The sequence below is a fragment of the Procambarus clarkii genome, chromosome 19 (genome assembly GCF_040958095.1).
Source record: "Procambarus clarkii isolate CNS0578487 chromosome 19, FALCON_Pclarkii_2.0, whole genome shotgun sequence".
NCBI lineage: Eukaryota > Metazoa > Arthropoda > Malacostraca > Decapoda > Cambaridae > Procambarus > Procambarus clarkii.
Genome location: NC_091168.1, coordinates 17,694,912 through 17,720,656, shown reverse-complemented (window position 1 = coordinate 17,720,656; position 25,745 = coordinate 17,694,912). Strand labels below are relative to the sequence as shown.

Here is a 25,745-nt window from a genome sequence, read left to right as displayed (position 1 = left end):
TTGATTTACCTCCAACAGTGAAACGAAATGTACGAAAGATTGAGAAAATTCGTGTTAGAATTATTAATCTTACTTTTTCGGTCATATTTAATAATATATGTCTACAGGAAAGACTGCTACCAAAATATACTAATATATATATATATATATATATATATATATATATATATATATATATATATATATATATATATATATATATATATATATATATATATATATATATATATATATATATATATATATATATATATAACCTTACAGGCTTACATTGAAAACACTTGTGAAGAGCTGCAAAAATATTTCTATTCTCATTATGTGTTATATTTCAAATATCCAATAATGTAGTATATATATATTTTTAAATACATATGTGGACTATGTAATACAATGCAAAATTTAATTTTGCTCTATGTAAGTGGGGTTTAACACCCAATATATTCCTTGACTTCCATGTATACCTGGGACGAGTTCAAATGGTACACTTCTCTTATCTCATTACAGAGCTCTTGAATCATCTCAGGTTTTTTCTTATAGGCGGGTGGTTCAGGAATGAAATATCCCCCAATGACACTGTTGCACTTTAACTCATTAAACAGGCGCTCAAGTAGAATTCTATATCCATCCCCTGTAATTACAGAATGACTTACATTAATTGCATAGCTGAACAGAATTAAGGATTAATTGGGAATTAACAATTCGGTTATGGATTTACTTGGAAAATATGAGAATTTATGGATTTACACTTATGCTCTTTGTCTCTTATTATCCAATAGGTAGGCAAATACTCTCTCTCTCTGAGCATTTGTAGCCTCCACAAGAATACTCTCATGAACGTGCTGTGTTCAAGTTTCCTTTCCCCTTACTACTTTAATGACTTCATTAACCCCTTTCAAATGTTAAAAAATAAATATTTCACTACCGTGTGATGTATATTCCCGATTACTAATATATTTGGAAGCAAATCAACAAATGCAATTCAGCTGCAGATAGACAATGTTAACATCAGCAATAAAACTGATGGAAAGTTCCTTGGCCTACACTTAGACAAGAGACTCAACTTCAGCACCCACATACAACACATAACTAAGAAAGTCTCAAAAACAGTTGGTATACTTTCTAAAATCAGATATGTTCCAAACTCTGCTCTTCTCTTACTATACTTTGCGCTAATCTATCCCTATCTTACATATGGTATCTGTACATGGGGATCAACCACTGTAAACTACCTCAAGCCCATCATCACCCAGCAAAAATTTGCTATAAGAACAATAACAAATTCTGCTTTCAGACAACACTCAGTCCCCCCCCCCCTTTCCTCCATGTTTTAATCCCTAAACATGCTAAACATAAACTCACTCCATACATTCTCTTGTGCCATCAACATTTACAAAACCCTGTTCTGAAACTCTTCCTAGACACATGCAATTGAACCCATAATCACCACACCAGAAATATATACCTCTTTGATATCCCCAGAGTCAAACTTAATCTTTGTAAACACTCAATGCAAATAAAGGAACCTAGTCTATGGAACTCACTTCGTACCGAATTGAAAAGCTGTCCAACTTTTGCCCTATTCAAAAATAAAACCAAAACATACCTAATTCATCTTCATAGTTTCCTACCTAGTGTTTTAAACTCGCTCTGTATCTAGTGTTACCCAGTCCCCCAATATATGTGGCTTAGCCATACAAATTTACCATTGTAATCATTGGTATCACCTTATATCATGGTTGCAACATTGAATGCATTTTTACTGAATCATACCTTGAAATATTCCTCAAATTATGCTACAGTGTACCTGCTGATAACCCTCAAATCTTACTTTAATGTACCTACTAATTTGTTGTCAAATTTTCTTACAATAAACCTGTAAATTTTTTATGTAAATTTTGCTAGAAATTACCTGCTTAAAATTATCTGTTAGATTAAGGACCTGCCTGAAACGCTATGCGTGCTAGTGGCTTTACAAGAAGGTAAAAAATCTACGCTATGTACTCTCATAAACCCAATTTACTTTCTTGTATAAATACAAAAATAAATACATATATATTTCCTCACTAATGTGCTCATCTCATATATAGCCCAGATATAACAAACCCACCAAACACATGTAACATTTATTTAATTTTAACCCTTTGATTGCTTGTGCTTCTCTTTCGCAGTACTTCCTGTGGAATTTGGACCTTGCTTCCTTGATGGACTATGCTTCCTTTGAGCTAGGGTCGGCATCACCTTTTTAGGTGATGCCGAAACCTCTTTATGAGGTTTCAGACTCATCCTGGCTTCCTGACAACCCTCATGTTTTCCTTGGGGGCTTGACAGGGGTTCTCTCACGCCCGCACGTTTGAATGGCATGAAGTTGTAACACCACCCATTTGTAACAATGCCAATTTGTAACACCACTATAATGGATACTAAACTAATAATGTAAACACTGAGTAACACTTCCCCATCGGTTGCACTTGGTAACACTGTTATGAGCTGACATAGGATGGTTACACCGGAACTAAAAAGTACACTGCCAACAAGGAAATGTTAACACAGGATTAAATACACTGCCACCATCTGCCTTTGACCATTGAGACTATGTCAAGCAACGAGGCAAGAAACATTGCTTGACTTGGAGAGTACGTTCTATTACTGTCATTAATTATGAAAACGGTTGTCAGCCACTATATCCAAAAAGGCTAAGAGGATTCAACAATTGACACAGACGGGAAATTTAACATGAGTTTATTGAGACCAAAATTATGTCAATCACCACTTATAAATCCTACTCTAACACTGGCAAAAAGTTAAGAAATTTGGACATGGAACAAAACCTCAGAGATCACACACGTTACCTTAAGACCTCTGTCTCTCCCTGGCTGAGATGTTCTTCACAGCCCTCTCTGGACCCCGGTGTCCGGCACTCTGTCCTTACTAAGTCCCTACAGGACCTCTATATACAACCCCCACAGGGGGGAGGGGGGAGATCTGCTGTTGCTACCTACACCAAGAATGTAAGAGATCGGCCACACGTGTACAAACACTCAAGAAATATTTCAATAAGCTTGTTTGACATTCACCATACACTCTTCAAGAGAGGAGTTATTAATTACGTGTGTGACTGACCTCTGACCTGGCCAAAAGGGGGAGATCCATGGATGTTTACACAGAAGAATCTGGAGTCTAATTCCCTTGCATGAAATATTACATACTTGAAACTATGCTGACTAAGACTAACCCAGGAATTTTTAATCAATATACAAGATAAACCGGAGGTCATCTGGGCTGACCTCTTGGAGAAGGCTTCCCTGGGTGTGAACTCTAAGGAGGGGGGGGAGGTCCTGGGTGTTACAGCTTCCCTACTCAAGGATTGCTTGTTTGCTCCTGCTCTCGCCAAGGATGTGGGGAAGTGGCAGTTTCATATTCAGCTACCTGTGCTGTTTGCTGCCCTTATTACGGAAGATTACAGGGTGCGTATGCACCTGACGATGCATGGTTAGGTATTTTTTTGGCCCCTTTTGGAGCTTTTTTCTGATCACCTCCATGAGGACACGGATGCACTTGGCTTGATTCAGGGTGCGGAGACTTTGCAGTGGCAGCATTTTACTCGCCTCGCCTCGTGTGTTGGCAGGCCATCCTTGCATGTTCTTTAGAGTCGGCTTTGTCCTTAGCCCTTTTGTCTGCCTCCCCTTTTTTGCCTCTTCTCTTTCCTTAGGACATTGTACATTTCCTTTTGAAGGAATCTACTTCCTGCTGTCTCTTTTCCCAACTTTTGCCTTAGAGGTTCTGTTCCTCATGCTTGGAGGCAGTCTGGTTGGGTTGGGGCCACACCTGCAATTGGTCAGGGTAGGTCCTCGTGGGTGCCAGATTCCTGGCTGTTGTTCTTTGGTAACTATTATTCTATCATCTATATATGATATATCATCTATGATATATATGGATATATCACCTATCATCTATGATATATATGGATATATCACCTAAGGTATCTGTTATATGGAAGGGGTATTTTCTTAGAAGAATGTGTTAGTGTTGATAATTTGAAGTGAACACTTCAAACTGTGGCTAGTCATAAGGAAAATACATTTGAAATTCCCACCAGTATAGTGGCTAGATCTGCACATGTCCAGTGCATTGTCACAGTGAGAGAATGTTTCATCTAAAATAATGTAAACATCAAAGCATGGAAAAATAAATCATCTCAAGTACATTTAATGTCTGTAAAAGATGTAAAACAACCAGCGTTGAATGTAATGAAACTCCTTTTTTTTTGTGAGACCCAGAGGCTCCTCGGAGCTATACAGGGCTGATATGTATATATTAGACCATGGCAACTGTCAATTGATGGAGTTCTAAGCCTACTGGGGACCAGTGCCAGAATCTGACCTCCTCAAGAGAGGCACGGGGAGCAATGGCCTATAGACACCCCTATGTAATTGGAAGCAGTCAGTGTCTGCCATCTACCAGGTCAGGCACCCAAAAATTAGGTAGGAATTTCAAAACAAACTACAGCTAGTTAAAAATTGAAAACCGAATGCCGAACTAGCAAGCAGAACTCCCCAGTCGAAAACAAGTAAACAAGCATGACGTCACCACAGCCGAACAACTACCTGTGCGGTTCAGACAATGAACCATAGGAGAGCAGTCCGAATGGAGCCGGATCGTCGATCCACGAGCGACTCGAACCCTCTGAAGCGAATGCCAAACCGCCGCAAACTCCCTTGCCCTGCTGTGAGCCCGACGGAAGGACGGACTCCCCACCGACCCTGACCAGCCTGGTGAGCACTGGTCACAAAGCTCCAGCCAAGAGACAAGACATCGTGAACACATCGAGCGAGGGCTCGGGTAGGCGCTACAGCAGAGAACCCCGAAAAATCTAAAAAGGAAGTCGGCGATGCAGCAGCCCACACAAGGCCCCTCAGGATCCGAACCCAGCGATCACGAGAGCGGAGGAAGGGATGTCCCCGAAGGAACCAGAATAGCTGCCGAAGCCAGATCCAACCCGATGGGTAGACTAGCATGGCGAAGTTCAGGCTCCCGCACAGCTGCTTGAACAATCTCGAACAATCGACGCATGACCTGGGTGCCCTCCAAAAACAACCGAAGACGGGACCGCAGCCACAACAACGGCGCGAGAGGAAGAAACAAGGAAGCAGTCCGAGAGTTCCACACAAGACCCAGCCAAGTCTGAACCTGAGAGGGAACCAAATGGGACTTCCTCCTGTTCATCAAGAACCCGAACCCGGCTAGCTTGGAAGTTAGTTTAGTTCATTTATTATGCACCCCATATCCTTCTTGTAGGCGGTAGGGGAAAGGGTTACAGAGGCACATAATGGGCTCAGGGACTGAACCCCACAATTCATTTAGCTAAGCAAGTTACAATCTTGATGAGCTAGTTGCAAAATTCAGTATAAGTCGTCACATCATAAATGGGTTCGAGATCAACCACAAATACAGTTTCTAAGTTAAGCAACTGACATATGTGGAGAGCTAGTGTCACAATTGATATGTATGTCCTGCACACCGCCCCCCCATCCAGTGGGCAGCGGTGGATAGGGTACAGTCACTTAGTTACTACTTACAGTTAGCAAACTAGGGGATATTTGGCTAAAATTTCTGGTAGCAGATCATTTTGAATGAAACATTTACACATTGCTGGAACATTCGTTATAGAATTGTCTCTGATATCAAGCTGGGAAAGAACCAAATCCGTGGCGAGCAGACTCACAAACTGGTTGGGAGCCCAGACCAGACAAATCCTGAACCCCAAACAGACCATGACCAACTGCAGTCAGCCTTACCCGGGTCACCATGACCTGGGTAAGGTGTGTGAACATGCGAGGTGCCATATTTAATCCAAAAGAAAGGCAACGAAAACGGTAAGTCTGTCGCCTCACAACAAAACCGAGTCAGTCCCTGAACCCCGGATGAATTGGGATGAGCCAATACGTGTCCCAGAGGTCCAAGGACCCAAGGACACCATCCAAGTGCCCGGCTCCAAAAGCAGCCAGACCTGGGACAGAGTAGTCATCAGAAAGGAGGGGCAAAAAACTCAAGGGTTCAGATGAGACAAGTCCAGAATGAACCACTGATCCGCACAGTTTCGTTTCGGAATTGGAAACAGATGGGGAAACCCACCTGAGGGATGCCGTCGTTTCGAACACGCCCAAGCAAACCCTCTCCAGTATGACCCAACAGAGTGCAGGGAAAGAGGCCTGCCCCACCAGCCCCGATGGAGGAGCCACCCAATGCCACCGCAGGCCAGAGGAAATGACCCAAATGCAAATGCTCCTGGCAGTATGGGTTCGAGTCACTTCTGGGGTGTGAGTTTTCAATTGCATATATGCCTGGGGACCATTCAGGCTTTTTCACATTTGTGTTCCTCATGTGTGCAGCAAAGAATGAGGTGATTTGATAAAATACCATGCCCAAGATTACCATCAGAGTGCCGGCGGGATGATGGGGAATTAGCCTCGGCTACTATCATCTTTTGTCTGGTCGTGATGGTCGAGTGGTCAAGGGGTCCTGTACACCAGTTGCAAATGCTCCTGGCAGTATGGGTTCGAATCCCTTCTGGGGTGTGAGTTTTCCGTTGCATATATGCCTGGGGACCATTCAGGCTTTTTCGCATTTGTGTTCCTCACTTGTGCCCCAATGAATGAGGTGACCCAACCCTGTGGCTCTCAATCATTCCTGGTATGGGAGCTGGCTTAGTTCATGAATGATCTGTAACAAGCTCCTGAAATTCTAATGTATAGTTAAACCTGAAATCAACTATTTTTTTAATAGAAAATTATTATTGCTCCATCGAGTTTAATTTTTACTATGTTAACTATACGTGTTTTGAATATAAGACACTATCAATCAATATGCATGTGGGGTCATCAGACATTATCAATCAATATATTTAAGCTTGTGGGGTCATCAGGAGAGTCATCATCAATTAAAAATGTAAAACTTTGATGTCCAGCATTACCACAGGTTAAAATGTCTAATTAAAATATTATGTTTAAACTGAATTCCAATTTCAGGTCAAAAAGGCAAGATTTAAAAAATATTTGTTTATATCCTAAATCAGTTTGAAATGCAATTACAGTATTCAATACACATTGGCTATTTTATTGTGAACTGTATAGTGGTTTTAAACTCACAAACTAGTTTATTCTGTAGATCATCAGAGAACTTAAGAGCAAGGCGCTTGATGCAAAAAGACTTGAGACCATATTTCTTTGGCCATCCACGAACTTCACCAACTAGCCTCACCAGTCGAACCATGTCCCGGATGTTAGCTGAAATATGAAGTTTTTAATATCAGTTAATATTCTGAATTGCTAGTCTAAGTCAACTGGGAACACTTCTATGGAAGAAATGAAATGTATGCTCGTGATGGGGTGCATCTATCGAGAGCTGGGGTTGTTGCTGTTGCGAACTCGTTGGAAGAAGTGGTTAGAGGTGTTTGTTTGGGTTTAAACTGTTAGTAGATAGAGGTATGGGAATTGATTTGAAGGAAGGAGGTAATAAAAGTATGTGTTTGTGGGAGAAAGGAATTGGCAAAATGATCAGGGAAAGAGAAGGGCCTCAAAATAACAATTCACTTAGGGTATATTACACTAACAGTAGAAGTCTAAGAAATAAAATTAACGAATTAAATGTTCTTGTCTGCACAGAAAAAATAGATATTATTGCACTTACCGAAACGTGGATGAATGTAGAAAATAGAGAACTATTAGCTAAATATCAAATAAATGGATTTAAACTATTTCACACAGATAGATATATTAGACGAGGAGGTGGAGTAGCCATATATGTTAGGGACAATTTGAAATGTAGTCTCAAAGAGGGAATCAAAACTGAGCCACACACAGAAACTATTTGGATAGAATTAAACGAAAAAGCAAATAATATTATAATAGGAGTTATATATAGGCCACCAAATTTAGACAGAATGGAAGCAAAGCACCTATGGGATGAAATATCTAGAGCATCTAGATCTAACAGTATTTATGTCATGGGTGACTTTAATTTTAGCGGAATAAACTGGTTAAACAAAACAGGGAATAGTGAAGCAGAAGATTTTCTAGAATTAATTGACGATTGCTTTCTTACGCAACATATTAAGGAACCAACACGGGAAAATAATATTTTAGATTTAGTGTTAACTAACAGGGAAACACAAATTAATGACATCGAAATAGGGAGTGAGCTAGGGAACAGTGATCACAAAGAAATCAGATTTAGCATAGAATGGAATAGGCCAGTAGAAGAAAATTCTGTTAAAGTGCCAGATTTTCGAAAAGCTGATTTTAATAGCCTAAGAATTTTTTTGGGTCAAATTGATTGGAAAGTCTTGGGTATGGGGTGTGGGCCGGTCTTGGAGCGAGACATAAACCCAGCGATAGGTGACTTAAAAAGGGATTTCGATGTGGATTCAATATATAACTTATTTAAGAATATTCTAAACAAAGCACAGGAACGTAGTATACCATACAAATTGAATAGATCGAATACTAATGACCCAAAGTGGATAACAAAGAATTTGAAGAACCTTATAGGTAAAAAGAGAGCTTGGTACAAAAGGATTAAAAATGGGGAGGTCACTTTAGAACAGGAATTCGTACAACTGGTTAGAAATGTTAAAAAAGAGATAAGGAAAGCAAAAAGAAACTATGAAGTTCGCATAGCAGGGCAAGCAAAGACAAATCCTAAAGGTTTTTTTCAGTTATATCATACTAAGACTAGGGAAAGGATAGGTCCATTAAAAACTGAGACAGGTCAAATAACAGATAGTGATGAAGAGGTGAGTAGTATTTTTAATAAATATTTTGTATCTGTATTTACTAAAGAGGAACTTAACAATATGCCTTCAGCCGAACAAGTCTATGTGGGTGGGGACGAGGACAGGTTGACAAGTTTAGCAGTTACCAGGGAGGATGTTCTTAAACAAATAGTAAAACTCAAACCAAACAAATCCCCAGGGCCGGATGAAGTGTTTGCCAGGGTGCTTAAAGAATGCAAAGAGGAGCTTTGTGACCCACTGTCAACCATATTTAATAAATCAATAGAGTCAGGCAGAGTGCCAGAGTTTTGGAAAGTTGCTAATGTGATACCAGTTTTTAAGAAAGGAGATAGATCACTTGCGTCTAACTATCGACCAATTAGCCTAACGTCTATTGTGGGAAAGTTACTTGAATCTATAATAGCAAATAAAATTCGTCTTCATCTTGAAAAACATAAATTAATAATTGAGTCGCAGCATGGTTTTGTAAATGGCCGTTCATGTTTAACAAATTTGTTATCTTTTTATTCTAGCATAGTTGAGGCAGTTGATAGTGGTAAGGATTGTGATGTTGTGTACCTTGACTTTAGCAAAGCTTTTGATACAGTGCCACATGAAAGACTGAATAAAAAGATAGTCTCATGGTATTGGGGGTGCTATATTAAGCTGGATTAGGGCATGGCTATACCAAAGGAAACAGAGTTAGTATAAATGGAGTCAAGTCAGAGTGGGAAAATGTTGTAAGTGGAGTACCTCAAGGGTCTGTCCTGGGACCTCTGTTGTTTATAATATATATAAATGATTTAGATTCAGGTTTGAGTAGCAACATTTGCAAATTTGCCGATGATACGAAAATCGGTAGGGAAATAAATTCGGAGGAGGACTCACTATCGCTTCAAGTTGATCTAGATAGGATTTTGAAATGGTCAAAGGATTAGCAAATGCAGTTTAATGCTGATAAATGTAAAGTTCTGAGGTTAGGTAATGATGATAGAGTTACAAGATACCAGCTAGATGGTGATGAGATTGCGAAGTCAGATTGCGAAAGGGATCTGGGAGTTATGATTAGCAAGAATTTAAAACAAAAGGATCAATGCATAAATGTTCGTAATAAGGCAAATCGGACACTCGGATTTATTAATCGCAGCGTTAGTAACAAGACACCTGGTGTCGTTCTCAAGCTATATCTTGCTCTAGTTAGGCCCCATTTAGATTATGCAGTTCAGTTTTGGTCGCCATATTTTAGAATGGATATAAATTCACTTGACTGTGTCCAGCGTAGGATGACTAAGTTAATTCCCCAAATTAGAAATCTTTCATATGAAGAAAGATTAACAAAGCTTAAGTTGCATTCACTGGAAAGGCGAAGAGTTAGGGGTGACATGATAGAGGTTTACAAGTGGGTGAATGGACATAACAAAGGGGATATTAATAGGGTATTAAAAGTATCAACACAAGACAGAACACGAAACAATGGGTATAAATTGGATAAGTTTAGATTTAGGAAAGACTTGGGTAAATACTGGTTCAGTAACAGGGTTGTTGATTTGTGGAACCAATTGCCGTGTAACATTGTGGAAGTGGGGTCCCTCGATTGTTTCAAGCATAGGTTGGACATGTATATGAGTGGGATTGGGTGGTTATAAATTGGAGCTGCCTCGTATGGGCCAATAGGCCTTCTGCAGTTACCTTTGTTCTTATGTTCTTATGTTCTTAGGGTATTAAAAGTATCAACTCAAGACAGAACACGAAACAATGGGTATAAATTTAATAAGTTTAGATTTAGGAAAGACTTGGGTAAATATTGGTTCGGTAACAGGATTGTTGATATGTGGAACCAATTGCCGCGTAACGTGGTGGAGGTGGGGTCCCTTGATTGTTTCAAGCGTGGGTTGGACATTTATATGAGTGAGATTGGGTGGTTATAAATAGGAGCTGCCTCGTATGGGCCAATAGACCTTCTGCAGTTGTCTTTGTTCTTATGCTCAGGTTAGGCCCCATTTAGATTATTCAGTTCAGTTTTGGTCGCCGTACTATAGAATGGACATAAATTCACTTGAACGTGTCCATTGTAGGATGACAAAGTTAATTCCCCAAATTAGAACTTTTTCCTATGAAGAAAAATTAATAAAACTTAAATTGCATTCACTGGAAAGGCGAAGAGTTAGGGGTGACATGATAGAGGTTTACAAGTGGATGAATGGACATAACAAAGGGGATATTAATAGGGTATTAAAAGTACGAACACAAGAGAGAACACGAAACAATGGGTATAAACTGGATAAGTTTAGATTTAGGAAAGACTTGGGTAAGCAGCCGATGAGTCACAATAACCTGGTTAAAGTATGTTGACCAGACCACACAATAGAAATTGAAGGGACGACGACGTTTCTATCCGTCCTGGACCATTCTCAAGTCATAAGAACATAAGAACATAAGAACAAAGGTAACTGCAGAAGGCCTATTGGCCCATACGAGGCAGCTCCTATTCTATAACCACCCAATCCCACTCATATACTTGTCCAACCCGCGCTTGAAACAATCGAGGGACACCACCTCCACCACGTTACGCGGCAATTGGTTCCACAAATCAACAACCCTGTTACTGAACCAGTATTTACCCATGTCTTTCCTAAATCTAAACTTATCCAATTTATACCCATTGTTTCGTGTTCTGTCTTGTGTTGATATTTTTGATACCCTATTAATATCCCCCCCCTGTTATGTCCATTCATCCACTTGTAAACCTCTATCATGTCACCCCTAACTCTTCGCCTTTCCAGTGAATGCAACTTAAGCTTTGTTAATCTTTCTTCATATGAAAGATTTCTAATTTTTGGAATTAACTTAGTCATCCTACGCTGGACACGTTCAAGTGAATTTATATCCATTCTATAATACGGCGACCAAAACTGAACTGCATAATCTAAATGGGGCCTAACCAGAGCAAGATATAGCTTAAGAACCACACCAGGTGTCTTGTTACTAACGCTTCGATTAATAAATCCCAGTGTCCTATTCGCCTTATTACGAACATTCATGCATTGATCCTTTTGTTTTAAATTCTTACTAATCATAACTCCCAGATCCCTTTCGCAATCCGACTTCGCAATCTCAACACCATCTAGCTCGTATCTTGTAACTCTATCATCATTACCTAGCCTCAGAACTTTACATTTATCAACATTAAACTGCATTTGCCAATCCTTTGACCATTTCAAAACTCTATCTAGATCAACTTGAAGTGATAGTGAGTCCTCCGAATTAATTTCCCTACCGATTTTCGTATCATCGGCAAATTTGCAAATGTTGCTACTCAAACCTGAATCTAAATCATTTATATATATTATAAACAACAGAGGTCCCAGGACAGAGCCCTGAGGTACTCCACTAACAACATTATCCCACTCTGACTTAACCCCATTTATACTAACTCTGTTTCCTTTGGAATAGCCATGCCCTAATCCAGCTTAATATAGCACCCCCAATACCATGAGCTTCTATTTTTTTAATTAGTCTTTCATGTGGCACTGTATCAAAAGCTTTGCTAAAGTCAAGGTACACAACATCACAATCCTTACCACTATCAACTGCCTCAACTATGCTGGAATAAAAAGTTAGCAAATTTGTTAAACATGAACGGCCATTTGTAAAACCATGTTGCGACTCATTTATTAATTTATGTTTTTCAAGATGGAGACGAATTGTATTTGCAATTATTGATTCAAGTAACTTTCCCACAATAGACGTTAGGCTAATTGGCCGATAGTTAGACGCAAGTGATCTATCTCCTTTCTTAAAAATTGGTACCACATTAGCTACCTTCCATGACTCTGGCACTCTGCCTGACTCTATTGATTTATTAAATATGGTAGACAGTGGCTCGGAAAGCTCCTCTTTGCATTCTTTAAGCACCCTGGCAAACACTTCATCCGGCCCTGGGGATTTGTTTGGTTTTAGTTTTTCTAATTGTTTAATTACATCCTCCCTGGTAACTGCTAAACTAGTCAACCTGTCCTCATCCCCACCCACATAGACTTGTTCGGCTGAAGGCATATTGTTAAGTTCTTCTTTAGTAAATACAGATATAAAATATTTGTTAAAAATACTACTCATCTCCTTGTCATTATCCGTTATTTGACCTGTCTCAGATTTTAATGGACCTATCCTTTCCCTAGTCTTAGTTCGATATAACTGAAAAAACCCTTTAGGATTTGACTTTGCTTGCTCTGCTATGTGAACTTCATAGTTTCTTTTTGCTTTCCTAATCTCTTTTTTAACATTTCTAACCAGTTGTATGAATTCCTGTTCTAACCTGACTTCCCCATCCTTAATCCTTTTGTACCAAGCTCTCTTTTTACCTATAAGGTTCTTTAAATTATTTGTTATCCACTTTGGGTCATTAGTATTCGACCTATTCAATTTGTATGGTATACTACGTTCCTGTGCTTTGTTTAGAATATTCTTAAATAAGTTATATATTAAATCCATATTGAAATCCCCTTTTACGTCACCTATCGCTGGGTTCATATCTCGCTCTAAGACCGGCCCACACCCCATACCCAAGAGTTTCCAATCTATTTGACCCAAAAAATTTCTTAGGCTATTAAAATCAGCTTTTCGAAAATCAGGTACTTTAACAGAATTTTCTCCTACAGGTCTATTCCATTCTATGCTAAATCTGATTACTTTGTGATCACTGTTCCCTAGCTCACTCCCTATTTCGATGTCATTAATTTGTGTTTCCCTGTTAGTTAACACTAAATCTAAAATATTATTTTCCCGCGTTGGTTCCTTAATGTGTTGCGTAAGAAAGCAATCGTCAATTAATTCTAGAAAATCTTCTGCTTCACTATTCCCTGTTTTGTTCACCCAGTTTATTCCACTAAAATTAAAGTCACCCATGACATAAATACTGTTAGATCTAGATGCTCTAGATATTTCATTCCATATATGCTTTGCTTCCATTCTGTCTAAATTTGGTGGCCTATATATAACTCCTATTATAATATTATTTGCTTTTTCGTTAAATTCTATCCAAATAGTTTCTGTGTGTGGCTCAGTTTTGATTCCCTCTTTGAGACTACATTTCAAATTGTCCCTAACATATATGGCTACTCCCCCTCCTCGTCTAATATATCTATCTGTGTGAAATAGTTTAAATCCATTTATCTGATATTCAGCTAATAGTTCTCTATTTTCTACGTTCATCCACGTTTCGGTAAGTGCAATAATATCTATTTTTTCTGTGCAGACAAGAGCATTTAATTCATTAATTTTATTTCTTAGACTTCTACTGTTAGTGTAATATATCCTAAGTGAATTGTTATTTTGAGGCTCTTTTCTTTCCCTGATCATTTTGCCAATTCTTTTCTCCCACAAACACATACTTTTATTACCTCCTTCCTCCAAATCAATTCCCATACCACTATCAACTAACAGTTTAAACCCAAACAAACACCTCTAACCACTGGTTCCAACGAGTTCGCAACAGCAACAACCCCAGCCCTCGATAGATGCACCCCATCACGAGCATACATTTCATTTCTTCCATAGAAGCGTTCCCAGTTTTCTATGAAAGATATTGCATTTGATTTGCAATATCTTTCCAGCCGGCAATTGACACTAAGTGCCCTCGACATCCATTCATTTCCCACTCCCTTTCTTGGAAGAATGCCACATATGATCGGGATTCCTCCCTTGCTCCTAACTAATTCAATGGCTGTCCTAAATCTCTGTATTAGTTCCTCACTCCTAACTCGCCCAACATCATTACCCCCTGCACTAATACAAATAATGGGTTTGTTCCCATTTCCCGTCATAATATCATTCATGTTTTCAACAATATCACCAATTCCAGCTCCCGGATAGCAAACCCTTAATCTGTTCCCCCTATTTCTGGCACAAAACGTTCTGTCTAAATACCTCACCTGGGAATCTCCCACAACCAAAATTCACTTCGATACCGCCCTAACTTTCTGAGCAGCCTGAGGGGCCTGCGCTCCGCCGTTCCTCGCTGCAGGCGCACTACAGCACTCGTCCTCCAACACGGCAAATGAATTTGCCGTCCTTAGGGCGTCTGTAGGCGGCCTTGTCAAGGTCTTCTTAAGACCCCTGTCTTTCACTACTCTCCACGATGAGGTCTCGTCAACACTGGTCTCCTCCTTCGTTTCCTCTTGAAGTCTCAGCCGTCGTACCTCCTCCCGCAGGGAATCCATCTCTGCTCTCAGAGCTCCAACCAAACTCACCAAATCATTAACTAATCCTTCCATTATTGCAATAATAATGTTACTCCAGAGCTCCAGCTAACACAACCTCTCACTGTGACAGCACCTGACTGACCCGATTAAGTCAGACCCGAATAAGTCGATTGTGAGAATGGTCCAATCGACTTGAAAATGGTCCAGGACGGACCAAAACGTCGTAACCCCTTCACCTTCTAGTGTGTGGTCTGGTCAACAAAGACTTGGATAAATATTGGTTCGGTAACAGGGTTGGTAATTTGTGGAACCAATTACCATGAAACGTAGTAGAGGTGGTGTCCCTCGATTGTTTCAAGTGTGGGTTGGACATGTAAATGAGTGGGATTAGGTGGTTATAAATAGGAGCTGCCTCGTATGGGCCAATAGGGCCTTCTGCAGTTATCTTTGTTCTTATGTTCTTAGTACTGGGACCCTATCTCTGTGACCTAGCCTTAGTCAGCCACCGGTACTCACCCAGAGAGGGGCATTTCATTACTATATGTTTAATTCATTTTATATGTCTGTATTATACTTTAGCATGACCCTGCAAAAAATGTATGATTTCATAATTTTAATAGTATTGACACAAAACTTACGGTTTGACCTCAAAAACTCTTTCTCCAGCATGGAAAAAGAAATGCTGAAGAGAAAATTTTGATTTGGATGATTTCCAGGTACTGCTGCAATGAGGAGATAAATAGGTGAAGCATTCCTTTCTAGCATCTTGACATAATCTTGTAGTTTGGCTGAGAGCTCCTTCAGTGGCCGGAGGTACTCACCCCAAGCTCGAGCTGCAATTTTTGGCATTATAAATTGTTTGTAAATAATATCTAATATCTTAAATCATAAATTGATGTTACTGGCAGTTGCTGTATGAGTAAAAACTAAACCTGAATGTGTCAGAAAGATACTCCAACATTTAAACAAAGTTAATTTTATAATTTTGGGAGGTTCATGTAATCAACTGACAAGATTACTGCGATATTGAAAAAATTCAAATGCATAGATACACATGTCTTGGTATTTTACAGTCTTTAGAATCTGTTCCATTTAGACTTTCTGGTTGGGTTGATATATACCTATTAGTGCCTGAGTAGTGAAAATGATTATAGTGATGTGAAGGGAGAAAGGTGAAGAGGGTGGAAATTGGAAGAGGAGGAGAGGAGAGGACAGGGGTTAGAGAGGGGATCTTGGAGGAGAAAGATGTGGAGATTAGGAGAGAGAGTGGGAGTCGGGAAGTGTGGAGAGACGCCGGTACCCTTTGTAGTGTGTAATTACATGATGGTCCAGACCTTATCAGAGTTGCAGTGTCCAGAAAAAACGGTTTATGCGAATGAATTTTTTACCAGGAACAGACAAATTCTCTTCTTTAAACTGTGTGAAGCCGTAAAAAATTCAAATTGGTCAAACAAACACAAACATTGTTTTGTAAGAGGTGGTAAAATTCTAGCTAAGAAGTCTGACACCGGGAAACCCTATGAAATAACCATTGAGGCACCCCTCAGACCTTCCCTTAGTGCCTGGGATAATGGGTGAATAATCAGATGCCAAGTGAGCCCTATCTCTGGGGTCCCCTTTACCACAGAACCCTCTCAACCCCAGAGTGTAACTTATAGTTTCATCTAAGAACCAAAGTGAACTATAGCTCTGCCTTTTCTTTCAAAAGGTTTTATATTTGACATTTTTGTTTTTGTTTTTTCTCTTGTTTATCCCACCATTTTATATTGTTCATTTCTTCATTTGTCGCTTACTGTATTGTTATTTTGCTATTACTGTCACAGTACAGTGATTTTTATTTTATTTTTACCTGTTTCTATTATATGTATATTTGCATTTTTTAATTTTTTACTATAGTTATTTTATATTTATTTTGTTATTTTATATAGTTATTTTATATTTACAGCAGATTTAGCATTTTACTGTTCTGTAATTGCTTACCTTATTGTATCTTGACTCCAGTGCATCTACATGTAAGCTGATACTGACCCTGAACTAAATATGCTGTCACAAATTTACAATAACTAACAAATTGATCATCACTACTGCAGGTATTACACAGCACACCTTGCAAAAAAACTCCAAAATAACACTTGCCTATCAGTTTTCAACCAAAATGTCAGATCACTTGGAAAACATTTTGATGACATAAATGCATTACTCACAGCACTAGGTACTAAACTATCGTTCATTATTTTAACAGAAACATGATTAAGTAAAGACCATACCCAACTTTACAACTTAGCTGGTTATGAACAAATCCACAAGGGCTGTGACGAGGATTCGAACCTGCGTCCGAGAGCATCCCAGACGCTGCCTTAATCGACTGAGCTACGACATGGTATAAGAATTGCAACCAGAAATTCAACTGAATTTACTTGGATCCTGCAGCCTCTCCGAGACACAAACCAGGATTTTACACAATTCCCCCATTTAGCATTCGAGATAGAATATTTGAAATTAATCTTATGATGGGACTAAAGCTGCTGCGTGATAACAAAAACAACATTGTGTCAGTTGCACTGTTAGAAGACATACGAAATGGAACTAGCGAGTCTAAATGGATTCAAAGAACTGCCACTCATATTAAAATGATGGGACTGCACGATGTATATACAGATGAAAGAGTACAGCACTTCCTTCCACCCTGGCAGATAGTACCTTTTGACATCCTGACCCCTGCATACCCCACCAAGAAACTAATCACAAGCAACCCTCATGCTCAGCTTGCTGCTAAATTAAGCACCATAGAGCACATTCACAATATACAAGCTGAAAACAACATTGCACAGACCATATACACTGACGGATCACTCAATACAGCTACAGGGAGGGCAGGAAGTGCTGTTATTGCTCATCAGCCTGATGGCAGCACAATTCAAAGAAATATCCGAATTAGTAACTGGGCGCCCACAATGCAGGCCGAGTTGGTAGCGATACTGGTAGCACTCGAAATTATTGACAACACTGCAGTTGACAGCTTAATTATTTCTGACTCCCTATCCTCACTACGAGCAATAAACAGTTTGCAATCAAGTAATAACGTGCTTGTCTTGGAAGCTAGACGTAGATATGTAAGAATACTTAGCAAGAGGGTAAATATAAAAATGTTGTGGATTTCTTCTCACATTGGCATGCAGGAACATGACAAAGTTGACGCCCTTGCTAAGGCTGCAGTAAATAAAGACAGTATTGAATGGAATCTTGAGTTATCAAATAGGTCCCTTAAAAGTGTCATTAGACGAGAACTCCTAGATGGATTTGAAGAAAGTAGAACAGTGCAAACTGGAACTAGTAGGTCCATTGTTCATCACAATGAAATGTGTGAAGTAAAACATGTGTATGGGGCAAGTAACAAAGTCAGTAGACTAACAGATGTTGTCACAGCTCGTATAAGACTTGGCTACAAGTATCTCTGGCAGTTCGGCTTGTATAGGGATCTAGATGAAGTAAAGTGTAAAGTGTGTGGACATAGGCAGGGACACACACTCGAACACTATATCTTGGATTGTTGTAAAATTGAGCCTTTTAGAGATAGGTCTAAGCTCACTCTGTATGATATGGCAACCTATCTTATTACCATGGATAAATTACCTGAAATCCTTGCACTGTACCCACATTTTGCTTCCAGTAGATGAACGACATATGAGATTCAGAAACAAGTAGTGTATTGTGAGGACTAATAATAAACAGAAGCTCCCCTACGACTCTGTAATATCCCCATTGGCCAAACTATTATGTATTAACGATAAAACCTACCATTAATGTATGTTGACTTACTGTAAATATGTAGCTCTTGTAATAGCACTTTCTCTGTAACTAGCTGACATTGTATCTATAAGGTGTGAAGGATTGAAGAAATTGTTTATGTAATAATCTAAGATGAGGTCTGATAAAGACCTTTTGTGCCCTCTGTAATGCTTTTGCGCTACCGCTCACAGGATGAGTATGGGGTGCACAATAAACTAGCCGCCTTCGGCGGCAACAATCAATCCCCCATGCACTTGAGCTATGTCAATAGGCTGTTCTACCTCTTCGCCCTTATGTGTAATGCATCATGCTATTGTGATTTCTGTGTGTAGCTGGTTATAAAGCCATTCACAACTGAAGGCCTAACAAAAAAGGAGGTGACACAGCCATATATTAGAAAGATACCTTCATCTGCAACAGTGTTATTAGTGATAGAGACGACTACTGTGAATATACTTTTGCTTGTTGATGTATATACTCTCATATGGTATCATAATTTCCATAATAACTTTCCATCATAAAATTATTTTAATCATAACTTTCCATCATAAAATGATGGAAAGTTCCTTGGCCTATACTTAGACAAGAGACTCAACTTCAGCACCCACATATAACACATAACCAAGATAGTCTCAAAAATGGTTGGTATACTCACTAAAATCAGATATTATTTATTTATTTATTTTTTATTTATTTATTTATTTATTTATTTATTTATTTATTTATTTATTTATTTATATACAAGAAGTTACATTGGGTTTATGAGAGTACATAGCATGTTGTGTTTACATTCTTGAAAGCCACTTGTATGCACAGCTTTTCGGGCAGGTCCTTAATCTAACAAATAATATTAACTAGGTAATTTCTAGCAAAATTTATAAAATGTTAACAGGTACATTGTAAGAAAATTTGACAAAGATAAATAGGCACATTAAAGCACATTGAAAGCTTTGATTGATAGCTTGATTGATAATATGATAAAGATTAGTAGGCACAGTAAAGCACACTGATAGCTCAGTCACAGAGAACAAAAAATTTCAATCCAAATCTGTGGCGTTTGGAGGGAATATACTGCTTGACAGCAACACGTCCTTTGAAAAGCACAAGGGATTCGTCAATCACCAGCTTCTGAGCTGGTACATAGAAATATCTGAACTTTCCAATCAATTCATTCAGAACATGCCTCACTCTTCAAAGTCTATCATCGTCTGTCCGGTCTTCATTACTTGCAAAATGAAGACACCTGAGGAGTATCTGAAACCTGTCTCGAGACATATATTTTCCGAACATAGGTGTTGGAACACAATGGTCTTTGCTACAATAATCTGAGATGTCGTGTTTACACAATGTCTCATCAACATACATAGTGCAAGAAATACATACATTTCACCTAAATCAGTGTTTTTCCAACGCTGTAATCGTGAAAAATCTGTTAATTCATGTTCAATGAGATGAGCAGCGTAAATGTTCGTTTCCTGAACAATATGTTCCATGAGCGGCTCATCAAAATATGCAGTAAAAAAGTTCATTTCACGCATGTCCTCACCAGTATCAGAGAAAAAAGGTCTGTAAACCCAACATCATTATTGTCAAAGGCAGGGATTGGTGGAACAAAATCTTCACCATCACTCCACACAAGTACACCCGATGTTTTGCGAGACACAAGAGCCGCACCAAGGCGAGGAATCGTTGCACACAGTGGACCAGGAGCTGAAGCCCGTCTATGCACAGTAAGGGTGCGAACTGAAGATGAGGTAAAATCACGAAAACATGAAGGGGCTTTGTTCTTCATTGTCTCCATGGCGCCCAATCAAGCGCCGACTGGGTCAGACGCAGACACAACAAAACATTGCTTGGTAACACCACCCACTCCACTGGCACTAGCAACAGGCGTCGTAATACTATTTTCTGATTCAATGTCACCAAAACCAGAAAAAGAGTCACCTTCTTCTGACTCGTCGGCAAAAATATCCTCATATTGCAAATATCCACAAGAACTGTGTGGTCTGGAGCGAATTCGTTTAGAGAGTAGATGAGGAGGCAGTGGTGAGTGAGTAGGCTTCGCCCTGGGAGCAGGCTATATCTCATTTCACTCTGTTCAACCCGTCCTCTTAAAAATGACGTCACTTTTCGCTCGGATGCGCACTATGGCCAAATTTGGACGTAATTTGAAATGAAATCGACTCACAAAAGTGACGTTCTGTTCCGTTTTCTATTTGAGTCGTCTGGCGTCTAGCATTCACTCACGTTTCGCCTTCAGCTACTGCAATTTAATGCCTTTTACTTTATTGCCCTAATAATTTTGTTAATAGACTTGCTGGAGCTACCTTCATTTTGACTACATGTTGTAGCCTATTTATCTTTGCCTCTCCTGAGGGGGCTTAATGCTTGTTCTCTTGCGCGATTAATTATTGTTTATCAGCAGTGCCATTACTATAGGCATAAGGAAGGTTACTAATTAGCAGGTTATATGAAGAAAAAACCTGTTATATAAAACCTGTTATATGAAGAAAGATTGAAAAAGCTTAATCTACATTCCCAGTAAGGCAAAGATTTGGGGTAACATGATAGAGGTGTGCAAGTGGATGAATGGGCAGTGAATAATAATAAGGTATTTAAAGTATCAACAAAATACTATGGGAATAAATTGTATATAAATTTTACAATAATTTGTAAAATAAATTGCTCACCATCTACACTAGCGGTGGCGTCTTTCCCAGCTTTGTACTCTTTGCTTTGTTCTTGAAAGCTAACATCCTTACGTTACTATTCATGACACTTTGGTCTCCATTTTCACCGCAGTACTGTTATCTGGGTAATTCACCGCATTTTGCCGACGCCGTGCACAGTGCTACATTCCATATTTGGCATTGGTTCGCTATCCTTGTTCTGCTTTGCAGAGGTGTGATGCTTGCCTCTTTCTGCAATTCCTTCTTCCTTCCACTGCCGTACAAATGCCGGGCGTCTAGGTCACCCTCTCTACCGACTGTGGCGTTATTCCTGTGTACCACTCTTAATTGAATTTTAAGTGTAAGTACATTGTTGAGTCAAGAATTCATTCTGCCGCCCATGCCTGAGTTCACTTATGCTAACGCCCTCATCTCCACAGAAACGTCAAGGCGGGGGACACCCCTGCCCTCTGGGACAAGGAAGAGGGCGCGGCCCATGGCTATGAGGGGATGACTACGCAGCGGCATTAGCACGCAGCCGCCCAGGGCACAGGCGGCTGCATGCACCCGTGCATGCAGCATGCTGGGGCGTGCAAAACAACATGCGCACCCCTGGCGGTGGCCGCATGTTGAGTTGGACTCATCGGTCTAGGTACCTCATTTTCGATTCCGATGTCCTGCAGATGTTCTGTCCAATGTCCTTTGATCCCTATATCCTCCACCACACACGCTTGTGTGATGGAGACTGCCCCTGACGGTGCTCCTACCCCTTGTTGGGATGGACTCAACGGTCTATGGACCTTATTCATCGATTTCGAGCTTCAATATACAGGCTATGCGCCTTGGTCCACGGGCCACGTGCTTTCCCTCTTCGAATTACGAGCTTTATCCATTGGACGAAGTGGTGCGTAATGCTCTTTGTGCCTTTATCCCAGCAACGTGCTCTCACCCTTGGCCTCGTGTTTCCACGGCCTTCGTGCTCCCTTCTACGTCTGAGCTACGCCCTTTCTACGACGCAGCATTTGCGATGGCAGACGTCGGCGATAATCACATGAATTTTGTTCTGGCAACCTGGAGACTCTGCTGGCGCCAGCCTGCTCCCACCCGACTTCAACTGTTTAGCCGATTGCTTACCACTCATCTTATGGATTTTGCCCCCTCTTCCTCTAGGATCCTACTTCAACCCGTTCTCGCAAATTTAATAAGTCCATATTGACTTATTAGTAGCGTGCATAGGTGACATACTAAACATAATAGTTTCCCTTGAAAAGCTTCATAGAAAACACCGACCTTACCTAACCTACTTAGTATGTTAAAATAAGCATCTTATAGCTTCGTAATTACAATTGTTACTTAACCTATTATAGGTATAGGTTAGGTACTAATTGTAATTACGAAGCAATAAGATGCTTACCTTAACATACTAAGTAGGTTAGGTAAGGTCGGTGTTTTCTATGAAGCTTTTCAAGGGAAACTATTATGTTAAGTATGTCACCTATGCACATATTTAATAAGTCAATATTGACTTATTAAATTTGCGAGAACGGGTTGCCTGCTTATATACTTTGCCTAAAGTTCGGCTTACCAATCCAATAATTAGCATTTATCCACAGCTTTGCATTGTTTACAGCCTGCCTTACCCACCAACCTGTCCTCTTAAAAAGAACGTCGCTTTTGGCCGTTTGCCAGTATGGCTGAATTTGGACGTATTTTGAAAATGAAAAAAAAATTGAAAATAAATTTGGAGTTTTTTTTTCAACAACAGTAAGTTAAGGGTCCTCTGATAGGTTAGGTGGGCAGGAAATTCTTATAAAGTTTCAAAACGTTATGAAAAACGTTAATTTAAAGTGTCCTCTTATAACCTCTGCGCGTACGCCGGACGACTCAAACAGAAAACGGAACAGAACGTCACTTTTGAGAGTCGATTTCATTTCAAATTACGTCCAAATTTGGCCATAGCGCGCATACCAGCCAAAAGTGACGTTATTTTTAAGAGGACGGGTTGTACCCACGGTGTCATCGACTGCTGAATGTTAATCGGCTGTCTTCATTTATTCTAGTCCTAATGTATTCCTTTTTATCTAAGTTTAACCAGTTCACTTCGCCTTGATCGCCTGGGTGATACAGTTCGTCCTCCTACCTTCCGACTAGCCACTTTACAGTATTTGCTTCCTGTAGCTTATAGCGTTTCATCTAAGAACTTCAGCCATGTAATTTAATGCAGCCGTCATTGATGATCTTTACGCTTCGCTTTCCGGTGCTGTCATTTTAAAGAGGCCCTCTCATGTATTACCTTCATATCTTGCCCTGAGTTTTTGTACTAGAAAGCTGACATCCTCTGTGCCTGTGGTTTTGCTTCTACTTTATATGTTTATTTTATTTATTTATTTATCCACAGCTTGGCGTTTATTATTCAAGCTTTATCCATTATTGACATTTATCCACAGCTTCGCATCCATAATTTAATGCAGCCGGCCTTGATGACATTTACGCTTCGTTTTCAGCCTAATTCACCAGCAGTGGCCTTCAAGTGTGGGTCCGCCCACACAACTGAGATATTGCCCATATTTATTCTTGATTAACCACAATAACATTACTCGGCATTTGTTGCCTTCTCCACTTGCGGTAGTCCTGTTTGGCTAGTTTGCAAGGGCGTTTAACTTAGCCCACACGGTTCCTCTTTACATTATCTACAGCATAGTCATCCCGAGTCTTATTCACCAATTGTTGCGGAACTCTGGACACATATTTTCTTAGTATATCGACGCTCTTGATGCTCTGCTTCCTGGAATTTTATTGGATGCACTTTATCTAAAATTTATCCACCTTATGTGTAGCATTTACGCCACTTTAGTTTCCATTTAAGCTGCAACACAGTTATCCGTATAATATTACCTCTTCTTTTCGACGCTTCAGGACTACTCCCAGCATGCTACGTTTCCTAGTTCTCCCAATGTCTTCAGATTGGTCCTTCCATGCTCCTCACCCCCTCCCTCAGGTGCCGCATATTCATTTTCTCCCTAGTTATTGGGGAACAACTTTTTCTGCACTAACTTCTTACACCTCCCCTGCAGCTTTGCTTAACTGCAACATTGTTATACGTGCGTTTAATATTAAACCATTTCTGCAGGCACGCAGTGTTAGTATTCAGCATTATGGCTACATTCTCTCTACCGCGAGTATGCTGCGATCTAAATCCTACCTGAATTATTAGGCTTGATTGCTGGGGCGAATAATCTAGCCCTCAATTAGCCAGACATATCCCGGGAATTTATTTCTCGCAATTTGTAGCATACATTCGGGAACTTCTCCATGTAATTTAATGCAGTTATTACTGACTCTACTAGCGCTTTGATTTCAGCTACGGTAATTTCCACGATGCGTATAAATACACCCCTCGATAAAGTAGGTAGTAGCCTCTGATGTGGCCCGACCTGACATTCCGGTTTTACCCAGGTGACAGGACGCTGGCATAGTTCCACCTGTTAATTATTTTCTTCCCTATGCAAGTCTTCTAGAGGCCCCTGCTTCTGCACGCCGTCATACTTATACTGGATGCCCACTCCAGCCCACCCTTACTGCCTTAATACTTCTAGAACGGCTACAGACCGCCCAAGGACCACCTGATGAACGGTGAACATTGGATGCAGCCCGAAGATCACTCTTGATGAACGGTGAACTGAACGGGATGAAGTCTGCGGGACGGCTTCAGAATCACAGCCGCCGTGTGAAAGACCCTGGGGAGACAGCCTATATGCGGACGGATTGCCACTCAGTATGTACCCTAGGGCTGGTCACTGCGGGCGGTCCTGCAGAGACGACGCCAGCCACGCGGTCGACCCAGGGAAGTCGGCCTCTGTGTAGAAGGGTCTCCATCTCCCGCACCCGCCCTGGGGCCAGCCTCGCAGGGCTAGTCTCTGCGAGAGTGGGCTACAGCGACAACGACATCCAAGAGGACGACTTGGCGTGTGTACTAAGGTATGATACACAGCAAACGTGCCGCAGTACATCCGCTTAACAAGAACATCCAGTAGTCCACCTTGCCTATACCTACCCCAGATGGTGCTCCACTGGTCCCATCCCAGATACTGCTTAACTAGCAGCATCAACCTCGTATGCCCGACTCTGTAACTTTTTCAGTTCAGGAAATCCTAACTGTTTTTTTAACGGTAGAAATAATGGGTGTACGGGCACGGATGTGGACACAGAGCAGGCAAGCACCAATGGCCAAGGAAGCAAGTGACGTCACATGGCAAGGCGGCTAATCCTGATGTAGCGGGATTATTGCCTACGTTATTCTAACATATCTCTAGCCTC

At 40.3% G+C, this 25,745-nt stretch overlaps 1 protein-coding gene across 1 annotated transcript in view; it reads right to left on the bottom strand.

The window, feature by feature from the left end:
• Positions 1 to 245: 245 nt before the first annotated feature.
• LOC123757403 (uncharacterized) overlaps positions 246 to 25,745 on the bottom strand; it is a 112,936-nt gene continuing 87,436 nt past the window's right edge. The window contains exons 7-9 of the mRNA XM_069326995.1: positions 15,609 to 15,803; positions 7,146 to 7,283; positions 246 to 628 (exon numbers count right to left, since the gene is read on the bottom strand). Of these exons, the coding sequence (XP_069183096.1) occupies positions 426 to 628; positions 7,146 to 7,283; positions 15,609 to 15,803 (536 nt within the window). The 3' untranslated portion in view covers positions 246 to 425. The remainder of the gene's footprint in view (positions 629 to 7,145; positions 7,284 to 15,608; positions 15,804 to 25,745) is intronic.